Here is an 18002-nt window from a genome sequence, read left to right on the forward strand (position 1 = left end):
AATATATAACTTTTTTTTAGAGCAGTGACGTACCAAGGGCGGGGCTGTGGGTGCTGTCCACTCCGGGTGCAGGCAGCAAGGGGGTGCACTTAGCAGTCAACTTCCTGTTCCGGGGCAGAGGACCGGCAGAGCCAACAGCCGTGCGACTGCTCAGTGGACCCCCCTTGCTTGAAGGAAAGAGGATGGGCTGGGGGGGGGGAGTTATGCGCCTGTAGGAGGAGGGGGGGAGCCTCAGGTGGCAACCAAGCTAGGTATGCCGCTGTTTTAGATTTGCTGAGCTTATCAATACTGGGGCTAATATTCAGGGTTCAAACTTCTACTAACCTATAAATGTACTCACTCTGCTGCTCCCCAGTATCTCTCCACACTCGTCCTTCCCTACACCCCATTCCCGTGCACTCCGCTCCATGGATAAATCCTTCTTATCTGTTCCCTTCTCCACTACTGCCAACTCCAGACTTTGCGCCTTCTGTCTCACTGCAACCTACACCTGGAATAAACTTCCTGAGCCCCTACGTCTTGCCCCATCCTTGGCCACCTTTAAATCTAGACTGAAAGTCCACCTCTTTAACATTGCTTTTGACTCGTAACCACTTGTAACCACTCGCCTCCACCTACCCTCCTCTCCTCCTTCCTGTACACATTAATTGATTTGATTTGCTTACTTTATTTTTTGTCTATTAGATTGTAAGCTCTTTGAGCAGGGACTGTCTTTCTTCTATGTTTGTGCAGCGCTGCGTACGCCTTGTAGCGCTATAGAAATGCTAAATAGTAGTAGTAGTAGTAGGGTTACAAGTGCTAAACGTATCTAAATAGATTTATCCATGTAACTTTAATTGTACTTTCTTAGACACATAACAGGGTATGCCTACCCTTTAATATCTGCTTAAAGTTAGCTAGATAAATTTTCCAAATAACTTTAGGACGGCTTATTCTGCAGTCACGTTGCCTGTGTATGTTTAGCTAGACAGCAGTGAATATTAGCACTGTCCAACAAAAGTCTAGCTATGCTATTAGAATGCCTCGAATACCATTTATTCATAGCCAGCTAAATTTTGTTCCATCTAATGAACTGGATGGACAAAATTTAACTGGTCCATGGAGACGGAGTACTGTCTAAACACATTAAAAAAAATATCAACCCCATTGTATTTTTGACAAATGGTTATGTCTTGCATTCTATCCGAACAAGTCTGTTTTTGTTACATATGATTTTTTGTGTCTTGAGCAAGACATGATAATTGGTACACTGGTCAGAAAATGACTGAGTATCAGTTCGTTTTTCATGGTTTTATGAAGCCTTCATTGAACTCCTGCTGCAAAGCTCACCTTCATATACTGTCTTGTAAAAGTTTTCCACACCCCTGTACATTTCATACGTTCTGCAGTCTAAAAATGCAATTTAAAATGCATTAAAGTAGGAATTTGTTTCACTGATCTATACAAAGAGCAAGTGTAAAATATTGAAAAAATAATTAGGATTGCAAAGCCAACAGATCTTCCTTGTAATAAGTCCTTAAACCTTTTCTTGTAGCAAATCAAAATTAGCTCCAGTTCAAAAATCACCTTAACAAGGTCCATAATAAATTAGATCCCACCTGTGTTCATTCGCAGTAGTCTAGCTGATTCAAATACTGCTAGATAAAGATTCAAGCTGTTTCTGGTTTATGAAGTTAATTTGAATCAAAGGTTTAAATGCTGAACACAGAGCTGCTGAAAGAACTTGAGGAAAAAGTTATTCAAAGTTACATATAGAAGAAAAGTTCAGCAAGTTTGGCTTTGGCTGTTTCTTCTTAATTACTAACTCTTCTCCCTCCCACACTTCCCATGTCACACACACCTTGCTCGGCCCTCCCTCCCATCCTTCCCCTGGCACACTCACCTTGCTCGGCCCTCCCTCCCACCCTTCCCATGGCACACTCACCTTGCTCGGCCCTCCCTCCCACCCTTCCCATGGCACGTTCAGCCACCATCAGCTGCTCTTTCCCCCTCTCCTGCAGGGATCATATGGCAGGAGGAGGCGGAAGTTGACTGCTGCACATCAAGCCACTTCCTCCTCCTCTGCCAGCTTAGACCCAACTATTTCTGTGAACTGTGCGGCTTCTCTATAGCCCCGCAGTTCACATGAACAATTTGATCTAAAGCTGGTAGAGAAGAAGGAAGTTATCCAATGTGCAGCAGTTCACTTTCTCCTCCTTCTGCCGAATGATCGCTATGGGGAAGAGGGAGAGAAGAGACAGTGCTAACACTTTGCAGAATTCTGTACAGCGTATGCAGCGTTTGATACATTCTGTGGGTATGGGGAATTCTGTGCTGCATAGATGTACGGAATACCCCCAGGAGTAATATAATTATTCAGATATTAAGCTGCAAGAATGCCTAATTAAAATAATAGGATTCAATAACAAAATGGCAACCTGGGAATGAGATATGGCAGACAGCATTAATGCACGACACCAATGCTGGAAAATGCAGGTGGGATCCTTGTGTATTTCTTGGATGCACATTGGCTTGTTTGTTGCCCTCCCAATAGAGGATGAGCAGTCTAGGGAAGGATGGTCTTGTACATTTTCACAGTACAGCAGTAACCTGTATAACTGCATTTCAGTTTATCCTGGCTTACTGAGAATCCCTTGGAAAATTGCCATCTATTTGAGGAGAACTCAAGAGCAGCAAAAACTTTAATTAAATTTGAGTCGGGGGATGAGGGAGAGCTGTATCAGTTGCTGAAGGTTATGCCGTCAGCCACATGGGAGTGGCATTGTAACCTGAGGAAGCTTCAGTTGTCATGTTCTCTAGACACTCAGTTACGCATATCTGGATATGCGCTTAGTCTAACCTTAAAAACATTTCTATTCTGTTCAATTATTGCTGCATGTGTTTTTGTTCAGAATAGCATTCCAGAATGAAACACTGATAACGATAATTATGGCAAATTGCTGCAAAGTCAGTGTAATTGATATAATAGTTTTTGGATTGTAATTCAGTTTACATTTAGTAAATGTAGTTGTAATGAATATTAATGTTGAACTTCAAATATAAACAACAGAATCAAAATCAAGAATTCAACACGAAGAACTGTATTGGAAAAGTTTTCTTTAGTGATTACATTTATAGGATTATGTTAAAAATAATAATTAAAAAAAAAAAACTAGGGGCCCTATTTACTAAACAGCATTATAAGCACGTTAACATTTTTAACGCTTCTTAACCATGTTTGTGCCTACGATATCCCTATAGACGCCTACGTGGTTAGTGCGCACACGTTAAGTGTAGGTTCGCTAAAAACACTAATGCATCTTAGTAAACAGGGCCCTAGGTAGCTTCTTTTTCTACCCACGGCTGTCTTTATGTGTACTTGTTGTAGCAGCCCTAACTGTAGGGCCCTTTTACTAAGATGCATTAAGAAACGGGCTTAGCTTGTTTTAACTCGGGACTTTTCTGTCCACTAAGCCCATTTCTAACAGGTCCCTAAAACTGGGCTTTTTCTCTTTTTGCAGGTCCTGCGCTAATGTTTCTATTAGCACTGGAGACCTGCAAAAATGTTAATGCTGGAGCACTTAGGCCTCCTAAAAGAAGGTGATAAGTACTCCCAGTTAATTTTTTTTTTTTTGTTACATTTGTACCTCGCGCTTTCCCACTCATGGCAGGCTCAATGCGGCTTACATGGGGCAATGGAGGGTTGTGACTTGCCCAGAGTCACAAGGAGCTGCCTGTGCCTAAAATGGGAATCAAACTCAGTTCCTCAGTTCCCCAGGACCAAAGTCCACCACCCTAACCACTAGGCCGCTCCTCCACTCCTAACCGTGCATTATCCAGTTAGCACACCCTAATGTGAATGAGCTAGCTGCATAACGCTTCCATGCCTATGACCTGCGCCTTCCCAAACAAATTTAAAAAAAAAAATGACGCCTGATTAGCACATGCTGACAGGCAAATTACCACAAAATACTTTAACACATTTTGCAGTAAACCTTTTTTCCCCACATTAAGCAAGTTTCGTCGCTTAACACAATTTAGTAAAAGGGCCCCTGCGTTATTTAAACTATAGTTCTGTCTATCATAGGACTTATTGACATTTTTCTGGCATGACGGAAGATGATTAATTAAATACCTTTTCGTGCTCCAGAACTTTTTCAGAAAATATGCACCAAGTGAAAAAGGACCCTATGGAATAAGTGCAGAAGTTATGGATACTTACGTTAAAAGCTGCGGTAAGTTCTAAGAAATCCTTAGCAAAAGTTGTTTTATTCATATGTAAAATAAAATTTGAAAAATAGAACAAAAATTAGTTAGTAAAACATCACCATTTTCATTAGGTTAATCTGGTGTTTTATTGTACAGACTATATATAGCATCAGCATCACTGTTCCCTCTACATTGAGTGAGAGTCTTCCTACTGCATTACTGCCAGTAGGGGGTGGTGTTTCAATATTGTGTTTTCAGTGTCTAGAGACAGGCAAGTTCCCTGAAGTCTGGCAGAGCTTGCCTATCCCTCACTATTGAAAATGTGATAGTGAAACAATACCACCCATTTGCAGGACTGTAGGTGGAGGACTCCGGCTCAGCTTAGAGGGAACAGTGATCAGCATCACATCCATGCAACTTTACAATTCCAAAAGAGTTCACAGGTCTGAACTTGAAGCACAGTATAAGAGATTTGGTAACTGATATGTCTTGGCAATACAAACAATTAACTCCATTAGTCCTCATTGTTTAAAGACAGTGTAGCTACTTCTATCAATTAAGTACATAAGTATTACCATACTGGGACAGACCAAAGGTCCATCAAGCCCAGCATCCTGTTTCTAACAGTGGCCAATCCAGGTCAAAAGTACCTGGCAAGGTCCCACCTGGCAAGGCCCCAAAAAAGTACAATACATTTTTTGATGCTTATTCTAGAAACAAACAGTGGGTTTTCCCCAAGTCCATTTTAATAATGGTCTATGGACTTTTCCTTTAAGAAACCATCCAAACCTTTTTTAAGCCCCGCTAAGCTAACTGCTTTTACTACATTGTCTGGCAACGAATTCCAGAGTTTTAATTACACGTTGAGTGAAGAATTATTTTCTCCAGTTCGTTTTAAATTTACTACTTTGTAGCTTCATCTGTGCCCCCTATTCCTAGTATTTTTGAAAAGAGTAAACAAGTGATTCACATCTACCGGTTCCACTCCACTCATTATTTTATAGACCTCTTTCATATCTCCCCTCAGCCGTCTTTTGTCCAAGCTGAAGAGCCCTAGCCGCTTCAGCCTTTCTTCCTAGGGAAATCTTCCAATCCCCTTTATCATTTTCGTCGCTCTTCTCTATACCTTTCCTAATTCCACTGTATCTTTTTTGAGATGTGGCAACCAGAATTGAACACAGTATTCGAGGTGCATTCACACCATGGGGCAATACAAAGGCATTAAACCATTTACCACAGTGAAGACCTTTGATATACTACTACTACTTAACATTTCTAAAGCGCTACTAGGGTTACGCAGCGCTGTACAATTTAACATAAAAGGACAGTCCCTGCTCAAAGAGCTTACAATCTAAAGGACAAGTGAATAGTCACTTACTCCAGTTAATGTAGTACTTACTCCAGTTAATGTCACAAAGCTAAGAGGAAAGTTTATAAGAAAGTATATAAATATATAAGAAAGACTGATAACATTCTCCTGTATGAGATTATACTTAAATTGTGAGCCCAGAGGGACAGAGAAAAGTACCTGTATGTTAATATGTAAACCACTTTGGTTGACACATAGAAAGGTGGTATATCAAGAATCTAATAATAATAATAAATAATATGAATAGCTTTATGAATCAAGATCTCATTAAACAAGAGGCGATATATAATCAAATTTCTTACCATTATGAAGCAATTTGACAGCAGTATTTCGCAATAACTGTGATAGAGTCTTAATTGTGGAAGCTTTTAATGGATTATACAGAAAGTTACAGCAATTCTAACATAAGAGAACAGTTGCTTCTAATCAAATAAGTGAGTCCTTAGTTTCTAATAAGTCTGATAACATGAAAATGTTGCAGAGCAAAAAAAAAAAAATCATGTCTGGAAGACTGATGAAACTTGAGCTTCAAAGGATAATTGACAATCAATAATGCATCCCAATATTTTCAGAGATGCAGACAATGAGATAGTTATGCAAATGCACCCTTTTAATTTCCCTAGTGACAGCGGAGGATGTGATTTAATTTATTGTAATGCATTGTTTTAATATGTATATTGTATTTATGCTTATATACTTAAGAGGCTTATTTATTAACTTATTCTAAAGGTTTGGCAGTTTATGCAACTTAACAGCCAAAGTAAACTTTCAGTAATAGCTAAATGTCTGTGGTTTATTTTTTTTTTTTTTTGGGGGGGGGGTGGGGGGGGGGGGGGGGGGGGGGGGGTCATGTTCCCAAGACGTTAGAGAAGGCAGCTGTTGAGTTACGGTTTACTGAGGCAAATGATTGCTAATTAGGGCCGGCTCAGCCTATAGTCCAGGGCACCAAACATCCAAGCTCATAGAACATTAAAATTAAGCTGCTGCTTATCAGTATCGGTCCCAACTAGCATTTAAGGTGGAGGCGTGGGCGCTGGGTGGCTTGCCTCAGTTCTTTTCTTCTCTTACTTTTTCCTCCTCCCACCGTTGGATGCTGACTGATGCTGCCTTTGCAGCAGCTGATAGGTGCACAGAGCACCTTAGAACAGCCCTCTCCCACCCCCCTCCCCCACATGGAGGTTTAAGGACAGGAGCACACATGATCCTGTCTAGCCCATTATCTGTGATGTTTGTATTGTTTTATTAAAAACCTCCTAGGTTTTATATTCTCACTGTTAGGAGGGGATCGGGGGTGGGGGATATAAGGGGAGTTGGAGGAGATTTTGGAGAGTTTGAGGGGTCTGTGAAGGAGGGAGGGTTATATTCAAAACTTGTTCTCCAGAGCTTGCTCTATTATTTGCAGTGCTGTATTGTGGATTTCAGTACTGTGCTATATGCTTTTATTTTGTTTTTTTTTATGATAACATTATAAAGATATTTCTATATAAAAAGAAAAAAATAAAGACATATAGTGCAGTACTGAAATCCACAATACAGCATTGCAAATAACAAAGCAAGCACTGGAGTACTATCAAATACATTTTGAATATAACCCTCCCCCCTTCACAGACCCCTCGAAAACTCCCCAACCCCACCCAAACTCTCCTTACATCCTCCACTCACAGTTCCCTCCTAACAGAGAGAATGCAAAACCTAGGAGGTTTAATAAAACAATATAAACCTCACAGGTTTCCTATTTAATAGCGATAGCAATTGCTTTATTCTGGCCAATATGGCGGTGACCGGGGGGGGGGGGGGGGGGGGGGGAGGGGTGGAACAGCTTCAACATTTTGACGTCATGCAGATTCCTGTCATTAAACCTCCTTGCTCCCCCATCCTGGAAGTCATGACTAGTTGCAGCTAGCAAGGCATGCTGAGATTGGATGACCAGCATCCAATCCCAACTTATCTTGCAGGGAATTAGTAGGATACTGAATTATTTAAGCTGCTTCAACGCCTACCGCATACTTTTTTTGGACTTGCCCGCTGTCTCCCTAAGCACCCATTGCATTGCACAGGAAAAAAACAGGGGCTTCTAACATGCAATAGAAACTCAAAAAGAAGAGAGTGGCACACATCCTTGCAATATATCCAGCTGCAAATTATGCCAAAACATTTCACTGGATTCCACAGTCATTCACAAAGGAAAAATATTCAACATAAAGGAACCCTTCACATTCTCATTTTCCAATGTGATATGTATCATTCAATGTGAAAAGTGTGAAGAAGGGTGCTATATTGGAGAAACAAGCCAGATGCTAAAGAAGAGATTTAATTCACATAGACACCATATGAAAAATGCCAATGCCAACTAAGATGTCACCTCTGTGGGACAGCTCTTTACAAAACCAGAACACTGTATCAATGATTTTTATGGTGAGAATACTAAAAGAAACTTTAAGACAATCCAAGAACATACATAATTCCTTTCAAGTAAGAATGATTAAATATTTTGACACCCATCAGACAGGACTTAACAAAGATCTGGGTTTTCTAGCCCATTATAAACCATAAAATTCTACTGCTTTGTCACCCTCTTATCACCATGCATCATTCTCTGTCTCTCATCCACCCAGTTCGCATATTGCTTACCTTCCTACCCCACCCTCTTCCTGTGAGACTGTCATTGGAATGCTTTCATGTTTCACTTATATATACTATTTTTATTTTTTATTTATGCATTTTCAATTTATATCCAAAGCAAAGCTTTGTCCAGAAATATCAATAGTTAACAAAATAAGTACATACAATGGGAAAATCCCTTGAAACAAATTCTATATTAACATAGTCCTTAATTAGGAAGGGGGCTGAAATACATAAACCTTATAAGAGGATTAGGTACTATTAAAGCAGCAAATACAAAGAAAACACTTATATATACTATTTATCAACATTTGCTTATCTCTGATCTGAAGAAGAAGGGTTACCTTCGAAAGCTTATCAAAAAAAATGTATTATTAGTCCAATAAAAAAGGTATAATTTTATTTTCTATTTTATTTCTATTGATTACATTTACAACTGGACTAACATGGCTTATCTCATCACTTTATTCCCAAGAGAAATATGCGTGTAAGCTCTGTTGCATCAGAAATGCACATTTACATTGACTTTTGTAGAATGCAGTAAAATGGCATCCCTTCCTGCTGCTGAATCTGCATAAGTACATAGTTTTTCTATGACAGAAAAGTAATGCAGTTTAGCACATAACTTGAAAAAAATACACAAATAGAATGGTAGCACACCTGCATTCCATTTCTAGAAAATAAGATGATACCTTTTTTATTGGACATAACTTAATACATTTCTTGATTAGGCCAGATGCTTAAGACAAGATTCAATTTACATAGACATCATATGAACAATACTGGTGCCAGCAGGGTTCCCACGCCTGTTGGTCAACATTTTATAGGACCAGGACACTGTACCAGTGACTTCACAGTGAGAATCCTCAAAGGTAACTTTAAAACCATACAAGAACGTAAGACCTTTGAAGTCAGAATGATTGAATATTTTAACACCCAACAGAAAGGACTTAACAAGGATCTGGGGTTCCTAGCCCATTATAAACCATAAAGCTGTATGTCTCTGTTGATCACCCCACCCCTCACCTATCCACACCCATCCTGTTAGAATATCAGTGATATGCTTTGATGTCCCCATGCATACTTCCTACCCACCCCCCTCCTCCCACCCTATCAGACTGTCATAGTAATGCTTGAATGTTTTCACTTATATACACTGTCAGTTAGCACATTTGCTTATTTCTGATCTGAGGAAGAAGGGCAACCTTCGAAAGCTAATCAAGAAATGTATTAAGTTATGTCCAATAAAAAAGGTATCATCTTATTTTCTTTTCCATGTTTTATTTTGTTTGATTTCTATTGATAACCTTAAGAGTGGACTAACACGGCTACCACACTTCTCTACATTTCTAGAAAACAAATTGCTTCCTTGTCTCACACAAACACTTTCCCTTTCCACTGCACATACTCATCAACTCACACACATACTACATCTTTGTCACATGCAGGCAAATTCTAACTGTGCAACACACACTCACGCTCTCTCAGATGCAAACAGCTACCTTCTTCATACAAGCACACGCAGCCTTTCTATTACAAAAAAACACATCCAGAACTCCTGCACACACTAAGTTCACTCACTGTCATTCACATATACAAACATATTTTGTAGATTTATGTTCAGTGTGAAAAATGTCTTTGGAAAATGTATGTGCTTCACACAGAACACACTTGTCTGTATTATTTCTTGAAGTGGCTAGGTTTCTGCAGCTGAGAAAAGGAGGATTGCTAGAGACAGGAAGAAAAATATTAGCTCTGAGGTTGGGTAGGCCTTATCCTTCTCATGATAAAGTAAATATTAACTAGATTGGTTCTCTCAACCACCATTGTTCAATTATCATTTCCTTGCAACCTGTTTTTAGCTCTCAGATTAATTCAATCACCTTAACAAAATTGCAAAATTGTTAAAATACTAAAGTAGCTTAATCTGTTCTAAATGTAATTATAATGCAAGGTCTCGTTATTTCATGAACTTGGTACACTGTCATCAGTATAAATGTGCAGCAAAGCAATTCATATTGAAATCTAAACGTGGAAGGAAAATAGAAACATAGTGAAAGAGAAAAGGAATCATAGCTACAGAAGAAGGAAGGAAGATAGAAGGAGGGAAAGTGAAGCAAGGAGAGTGGGAGGGAAGAGTAACAGGAGAAATCTTGGGAGGAGGCACCTGGCTGGTTGCTCAAATAGCAACGATTTTACTGTTTTTGTTTTTTTTTTTAATTTACGGAAAAGAGGTCTCAGAGGGAATGTGAGAAGGGAGGTCCAAGATAACAGAAGGCAGAGTTTCTAGATATGTCATGGTAAAGTCAAGACAGGAAAAGAAGAAAAAGAAGGACCAGTGAGATGGATGACGGTTATGGTTTGGTGTGTGTGGAATCGAGTGATCTGCTAAGTAGCTAGATAAGTGAGTGAAAAAGCACTGTGTACCAGGATGAGGATCTTGAACTTAACTCGAGCACTGGCCAGGAGCTAATGTTACTTGTTCAGTAAAGGAGAGGTATGATCACGGTAGCAAGCATTATGCAGGAGCTTCACAGCAGTAGATTGTTCTGATCAGAAACGTTTGATTTAACTGAGTGTTGGGTCATTGTAAAGGATATTACAATAATGTAACCAGCAGCAGAAGAAGAATTCTGACAAATTAAATGGGGAGAACAGACTTGGCCACTCGAATGTGATGAAGGGCAAAAATTAAAGTGGAATGAACAACTACGTGCATTTCTGACTTGAAGGAAATTTTAGAATCAAGCTGATGCTGAGAATGCACACTTCAGTCTTGAAAGTTAGAGAACAGTCATTCATCATGGGTGGAGTGGTAGGGCTGATGGGTTCAAAGGCAGGAAATGTTCATGGCTTCATGTTTTTTTGTGGGGTTGAGGAAAAGTGAGTTTTTCAGAAGCCAAGCTGTCACATCTTGGAGGCAGTTGTTCTGGGAGGGGGCAGGAAAATTGTTCTTTTAATTACTCTTGTTTCCCCTTGATAACAGCTCCTGTTTCTACAAGCAGCCACATTGGTAGACATGTCCAGGGGGTTACAATGTAAAAAAATTTTCCATCCCTACACCTCCGATTTCTCATATATCATATTGAATAGTTTCTGAATTTTAAACAAAAGGTGATATTACACAAAGAGAATCTAAGTAGACATATAACATAGTTTTTAAATTATTACTTAACTCCTTGGGCTATGGGTTTAACCTTACTCTAAAAGATACCAACAATCCAGAAGTTACATCACATTTACTGTTTGTAGATGACTTGAAACTCTACAGTTCCATTGACCAACAATTAGCATAACAACTTCAAGCTGGAGAGTCATGGGATAGGAGGTATTGTGGATTAAAAACTGGTTAAAGGATAGAAAACAGAGAGTAGGGTTAAATGGTCAGTATTCTTAATGAAGAAGGGTAGATAGTGGGGTTCCTCAGGGGTCTGTGCTGGGACCACTGCTTTTTAACATATTTTTAAATGATACTTATGTACTTATTGTGGTAAAGGCGATTAGCTTAGCGGAGTTAAAAAAAAAAAGGTTTGGACGGCTTCCTAAAGGAAAAGTCCATAGGCCATTATTAAATGGACTTGGGGAAAATCCACTTTCTGGGATAAGCAGTATAAAATGTTTTGTACTTTTTTGGGATCTTGCCAGGTATTTGTGACCTGGATTGGCCACTGTTGGAAACAGGATGCTGGGCTTGATGGACCTTTGGTCTTTCCCAGTATGGCAATACTTATGTAGAGATGGGAGTATCTAGTGAGGTAATTGAATTTGCTGATGACACAAACAGGCTTATTTTTGAAAGAGAAGGGCGCAGATCTTTCGACACAAATCGCAAGATGGGCGTCCTCACATGGTCGCCCAAATCGGCATAATGGAAAGCCGATTTTGGGCGTCCTCAACTGCTTTCCATCGCGGGGACGACCAAAGATCAGAGGGACATGTTGGAAGTGTAGCAAAGGCGGGACTGGGGCGTGCCTAACACATGGGCATCCTCGATCGATAATGGAAAAAAGAAGGGCATCCCTGCCGAACACTTGGTCCATTTTTTCTTACGACCAAGCCACAAAAAGTGCCCTAAATGACCAGAGTACCACCGGAGGGAATCGGGGATGACCTCCCCTTACTCCCCCAGTGGTTACTAACCCCCTCCCACCCTCAAAAAAAATGTTTTTTTTAAATATTTTTCCAGCCTCTATGCTAGCCTCAAATATCATACCCAGCTCCATGACAGCAGTATGCAGGTCCCTGGAGCAGTTTTAGTGGGTGCAGTGCACTTCAGGCAGGCGGACCCAGGCCCATCCCCCCCTTACCTGTTACACTTGTGGTGGTAAATGTGAGCCTTTCAAAACCCATCGTACCCACATCTAGGTGCCCCCCTTCACCCATAAGGGCTATGGCAGTGGTGTACAGTTGTGTGGAGTGAGTTTGGGGGCTCAGCACACAAGGTAAGGGAGCTGTGCACCTGGGAGCAATTTATGAAGTCCACTGCAGTGCCCCCTAGGGTGCCTGGTTGGTGTCTTGACATGTCAGGGGGGACCAGTGCAGTACGAATGCTGTCTCTTCCCACTTGGATTTGGTCGTTTTTGAGATGGGCGTCCTTGGTTTCCATTATCTCCGAAAATCGGGGACGACCATCTCTAAGGTCGACCTAAATTTCACAATTTGGGCATCCCCGACTGAATTATCTAAATAAAAGATGGACACCTATCTTGTTTCGATAATATGGGTTCCCCGCCCCTTCGCCGTGATGTCCTGCGAGGACATCCTCAGGAAAACCTGGGTGTCCCTTTCGATTATGCCCCTCCACGTTATTCAAAGTTGTTAAATCGCGAGAGGATTTTGAAAAATTACAAGAAGACCTTATGAGACTGGGAAACTGGGTTTCTAAATGGCAGATGATATTTAATGTGAGCAAGTGCAAAGTGATGCATGTTGGAAAGAGGAACCCGAACTATAGCTATGTAATGCAAGGTTCCATGTTGGGAGTCACCGACCAAGAAAGGGATCTCAGCATCATTGTTGATAATACATTGAAATGCTCTGCTCATTGTGCTGGAGGGGCTAAGAAAGCAAATAGAATCTTAGGTATTATTAGGAAAGGAATGGAAAACAAAACTGAGGACGTTATAATGCTTTGTATCGGTCCAGGGTGAGACTGCACCTCGAATATTGTGTTCAGTTCTTGTCTCCGCATGGATGCGTGGATGAGATGATGGTGCAGGGGGGAGGGTTTTAGATTTGTTAGGAACTGGACAACATTCTGGGGACGAGATAGCCTATTCTGAAAGGATGGGCTTCACTTTAACCAGGGTGGGACCAGGCTGCTGGCATCGGCATTTAAAAATGAGATAGAGCAGCTTTTAAACTAGAGACTGGGGGAAGGCCGACGGTCGCTGAAAAGCGAATGGTTTGGGATAAGGTATCTTTCAAAGATATCACCAAAACAGGGAAGATAGGGTACACCGATAGTGAAGTTGCAAAAGAGAATATACTAGATCAGGTGTCCTTAAATAGAAATCTGACAAAAGATTGCAAATTAATATTGTCAAGTACTGTAAATAGGAGCAACAAACATAGTTTGAAATGTCTGTATGCGAATGCCAGGAGCCTAAGAAATAAGATGGGAGAGTTAGAATATATTGCATTAAATGAAAAATTAAATATAATAGGCATCTCTAAAACCTGGTGGAAGGAGGATAACCAGTGGGACACTGTCATACCGGGGTACAAATTACATCGTAGTGATAGGGTGGATCGAATTGGTGGAAGGGTACCATTGTATATTAAGGAGAACCTTGAATCAAATAGATTGAAAATTATGTAGGAAAAAACAAAACATCTTGGAATCCCTATGGATTGAAATTCCATATGTAAAGGGGAAAAGGATAGTGATAGGAGTGTACTGCCATCCACCTGGCCAGGATGAACAGACAGATGCAGAAATGTTAAAGGAAATTAGGGGGCACAAACAAACTGGAAAACACAATAATAATGGGTGATTTCAATTACTCCAATATTGACTGGGTAAATGTAACATCAAGGCATTCTAGGGAGGTATAATTCCTTGATGAAATCAAGGACTGCTTTATGGAGCAGCTGGTACAGGAGCCGACGAGAGAAGGAAAAATTCTAGACCTAGTCCTTAATAGAGCGGGAGGTAATGGTGCTGGAGCCACTTGATAACAGTGATCATAATATGATCGGATTTGATATTAGCTTTCAAGTAAGTATACATAGGAAATCAAATATGTTAGCGTTTAACTTTAAAAAAGGAGTCTATGATAAAATGAGAAGAACGGTGAAACAAAACTTAGAAGAGCGGCTGCAAAGGTCAAAAATTTACATCAGGTGTGGATGCTGTTCAAAAACACCATCCTGGAAGCCCAGGCCAAATATATTCCGCGTATTAAAAAAGGAGGACGGAAGACCAAATGACAGCTGACATGGTTTAAAAGTGAGGTGAAGGAAGCTATTAGAACTAAAAGAAAATCCTTCAGGAAATGGAAGAAGGAACCGACTGAAAATAATTAGAAACAGCATAAGGAATGTTAAGTCAAATGCAAACCGCTGATAAGGAAGGCTAAGAGGGACTTCAAAAAAAAGATTGTGTTGGAGGCCAAAACACATAGTAAAAACTTTTTTAGGCATATTAAAAGCAGGAAGCCGGCAAAAGAATCGTTTGGACTTCTAGATGACCGAGGGGTAAAAGGGGCGATCAGGAAAGACAAAGCCATACCAGAGAGATTAAATGAATTCTTTGCTTTGGTCTTCTCCGAGGAAGATTTGTGAGAGATACCGGTGCCAGAAATGGTATTCGAAGCTGACGAGTCGGAGAAACTTAATGAATTCTGTATAAACCTGGAGGATGTAATGGGGCAGTTCTACAAATTGAAGAGTAGCAAATCTCCTGGACCGGATGGTATTCATCCCAGAGTACTGATAGAAAAATGAACTTGCGGAGCTATAGTTAGTAATATGTAATTTATCCTTAAAATCGAGTGTGGTACCGGAAGATTGGAGGGTGGCCAATGTAACGCCAATTTTTTTCAAAAGGTTCCAGAGGAGATCCGGGAAATTATAGACCGGTGAGTCTGATGTCGGTCCCAGGTAAAATGGTAGAGACTATTATAAAGAACAAAATTACAGAGCATATTCAAAAGCATGGGTTAATGAGACAAATCCAACATGGATTTAGTGAAGGGAAATCTTGCCTCACCAATCTATTACATTTCTTTGAAGGGGTGAACAAACATGTGGATAAAGGTGAGCCGGTTGATATTGTGTATCTGGATTTTCAGAAGGCGTTTGACAAAATACCTCATGAAAGACTCCAGAAGAAATTGGAGAGTCATGGGATAGGAGGTGGTAACTGGTTAAATGATAGAAAACAGAGAGTAGGGTTGAACGGTCACTATTCTAAATGAAGAAGGGTAGTTAATGGGGTTCCCCAGGGGTCTGTGCTGGGACCGCTGCTTTTTATCATATTTGTAAATTACCTTTACATGGGACATAGATTGGAGGGGAGGGCAGAGGAGAATCGCTGGACATGGATGGGAGGAGAGGGGAGAGAATAGAGGAGAATTGCTGGACATGCATGAGAGGGGAGAGAGGAGAAATCGCTGGACATGGAGGGGAGGACAAGGGAGAGAGGAGAATTGCTGAACATGGATGGATGGAGGGGAGGACAGGGGAGAGAGGAGAGTTGCTGGACAAGTATGGATGGAGGCTAGGGCAGGAGAAATGCTGGACATGGATGGCGTGGAGGACAGAGAAGAGAGGAGAAATGTCAGACAGGAATGGAGGGAAGGGAAGGCAGAGGAAGGAGATGCATACGGATTGAGGGGAAGGGAGAGAGGAGAAATGCTGGACATGGAGGGGAGGGAAGACAGAGAAGTGGATGCTCATGGATGGATGGGGAAATATGGGGAAATGCTGGACATGGATGGAGGAGAGAGAAGACGGAGTGAGCTGAACATGGCTGGAGGGGAGGAGAGAGAGGAGAATGCTGGTCATGAATGGCGGAGGGAGAGGGAAAATGCTAGACATGGATGGGGGAGGGGAAGAGAGAGGAAGGAGAGTCATATGGATGGAGGAGAGAGAGAAGAGAGAGGAAAGAGATGCATACTGATGGAGATGAGGAAAAGGGAAGAGAGGAGATAAACTGCACATGGATAGAGAAAATAGGCAAAATCTGGATCCACTCTATACCTCCTCCAGTCATGTCCGCGGAAGACCCAGCTGTTACTTATTAATGTAGGGCAAGAAATGAAGAAGAAAGGAGGAAAGTAAAGAAATAAATGGAAAGGAAGTCCTGGAAACGGAGTTAAGAGAACAGATAGGGAGTAGCAGAATCAGAGACTGGGACCAACATGATCAGAAAAGCAAAGTCGCCAGACAAAGTTAGAAAAAAAATCATTTTATTTTCATGTTAGTGATTGGAATATGTCCAATTTGAGAATTTACATCTGCTGTCTTTCTTTGCAGTGTATAGCAATGTGTTTCTGTTTTTCTTGTATTGTGCTGCATGCAGAGTCTAGCTTCTTAGGATTTCAGATTAATTTTTGAAGAATTTGAAAAGGTGCTATCTCTGTTCTGCATGTGTGACTGCAAGGCCAAGTGTCTGAATAGGGATCTGTGTGTTAGGTTCTGAGATTTTGATAACATATTGTGTTTCAGATTTGACAAGACTGTTCTCCTAATTCCTGGTCTGCATGCTAATTTGGTTTGTGTCATTTTGGTTATACTTGAGCTGTAACAGCTTATAGAAATGTATAATGAAAAAGAAAACAAGTTATTTTTCTTATGCTGGTGTAATATTTTCAGTGGTGTCTGCTTATATGCAATCAGAAACTTGAAAATTATTCAGTTGCTCAAAAATCTAGAAGGATTTAATAAGTATTTGAACAAAAAGAGTATATTTTATTAATATACTAGTGAAAAAGGCCCATTTCTGACAGAAATGAAACGGGCGCTAGCAAGGTTTTCCTCGCAGTGTGTATGTTTGAGAGAGTGTGTGTGAGATTGACTGTGTGAGAGAGAGTGAATGTGCGAGTGTGTGTGTGTGAGACAGAGAGAGAGAGTGAGACTGGGTGTGAGTGTGTCCATGAGAGAGAGTGTGTGTGTGTGAGAATCAGAGTGTGTGCCAGGGGCCCCTCCCTCCTCCCTCCCAGCTCCAAGTTCCCCCCCTCCATCCCTCCCTCCATCCCTCCGAGTTCCAGGGTCATCCCCCCTCCCTCTCTCCGAGTTCCAGGGTCAACCCCCCTCTGAGTTCTAGGGTCATCCCCCCTCCCTCCGAGTTCCAGGGTCCCTTCCAGTTTCAGGGTCCCCCCCACCCTCCCTCAGAGTTTCAGGGTCACCTTCCCTCCCTCCCTCCCACCCTCCCAGTTCTAGGGTCCCCCTCCCAGTTCAAGGGTCCTGTCCACTTCCTTCCTCCCTCCCTCCGAGGTGCTTGGGGGGGTTGCTATTTGCTGTCAACCTAAGGAGACACTGCTTCTGGCATCCACCAGCTAAGTCCTGTCCTGACCCAGAGTCAGCTGGAGCTCCCTCATACTCTTTCAGTGGCACACATTGACAGGCAACGGCGGGGATGATGCAGCCACGGGCACTTACCTGGATAAACTTTGTATTGTTGACAAATGATCTGAAAATACGGAGTTTAAAATTGCTGTTTCTACCACGTAGAATAATTTTTAAAGCTGTTTTAGTGATATTTAATTTAGATTTCATGATATTCATATGTACAGATGGGAAGCTTTCAAATAAATTAAAAAGGTGTGCAGTAAGAATCCAAAAACAAAAACCTTTTGTCCTTACCTGTTAAGGCGCA

General features: G+C 41.1%; 1 protein-coding gene across 1 annotated transcript in view; it reads left to right on the top strand.

Moving 5' to 3' along the window:
* Positions 1-18002, top strand: part of PIK3C3 (phosphatidylinositol 3-kinase catalytic subunit type 3) — a 333547-nt gene that overhangs the window by 173578 nt on the left and 141967 nt on the right. The window contains exon 20 of the mRNA XM_030192881.1: positions 4130-4214. Coding sequence (XP_030048741.1) covers positions 4130-4214 — 85 coding nt within the window. The remainder of the gene's footprint in view (positions 1-4129; positions 4215-18002) is intronic.

The sequence above is a fragment of the Microcaecilia unicolor genome, chromosome 2, assembly GCF_901765095.1.
Source record: "Microcaecilia unicolor chromosome 2, aMicUni1.1, whole genome shotgun sequence".
Taxonomy (NCBI): domain Eukaryota; kingdom Metazoa; phylum Chordata; class Amphibia; order Gymnophiona; family Siphonopidae; genus Microcaecilia; species Microcaecilia unicolor.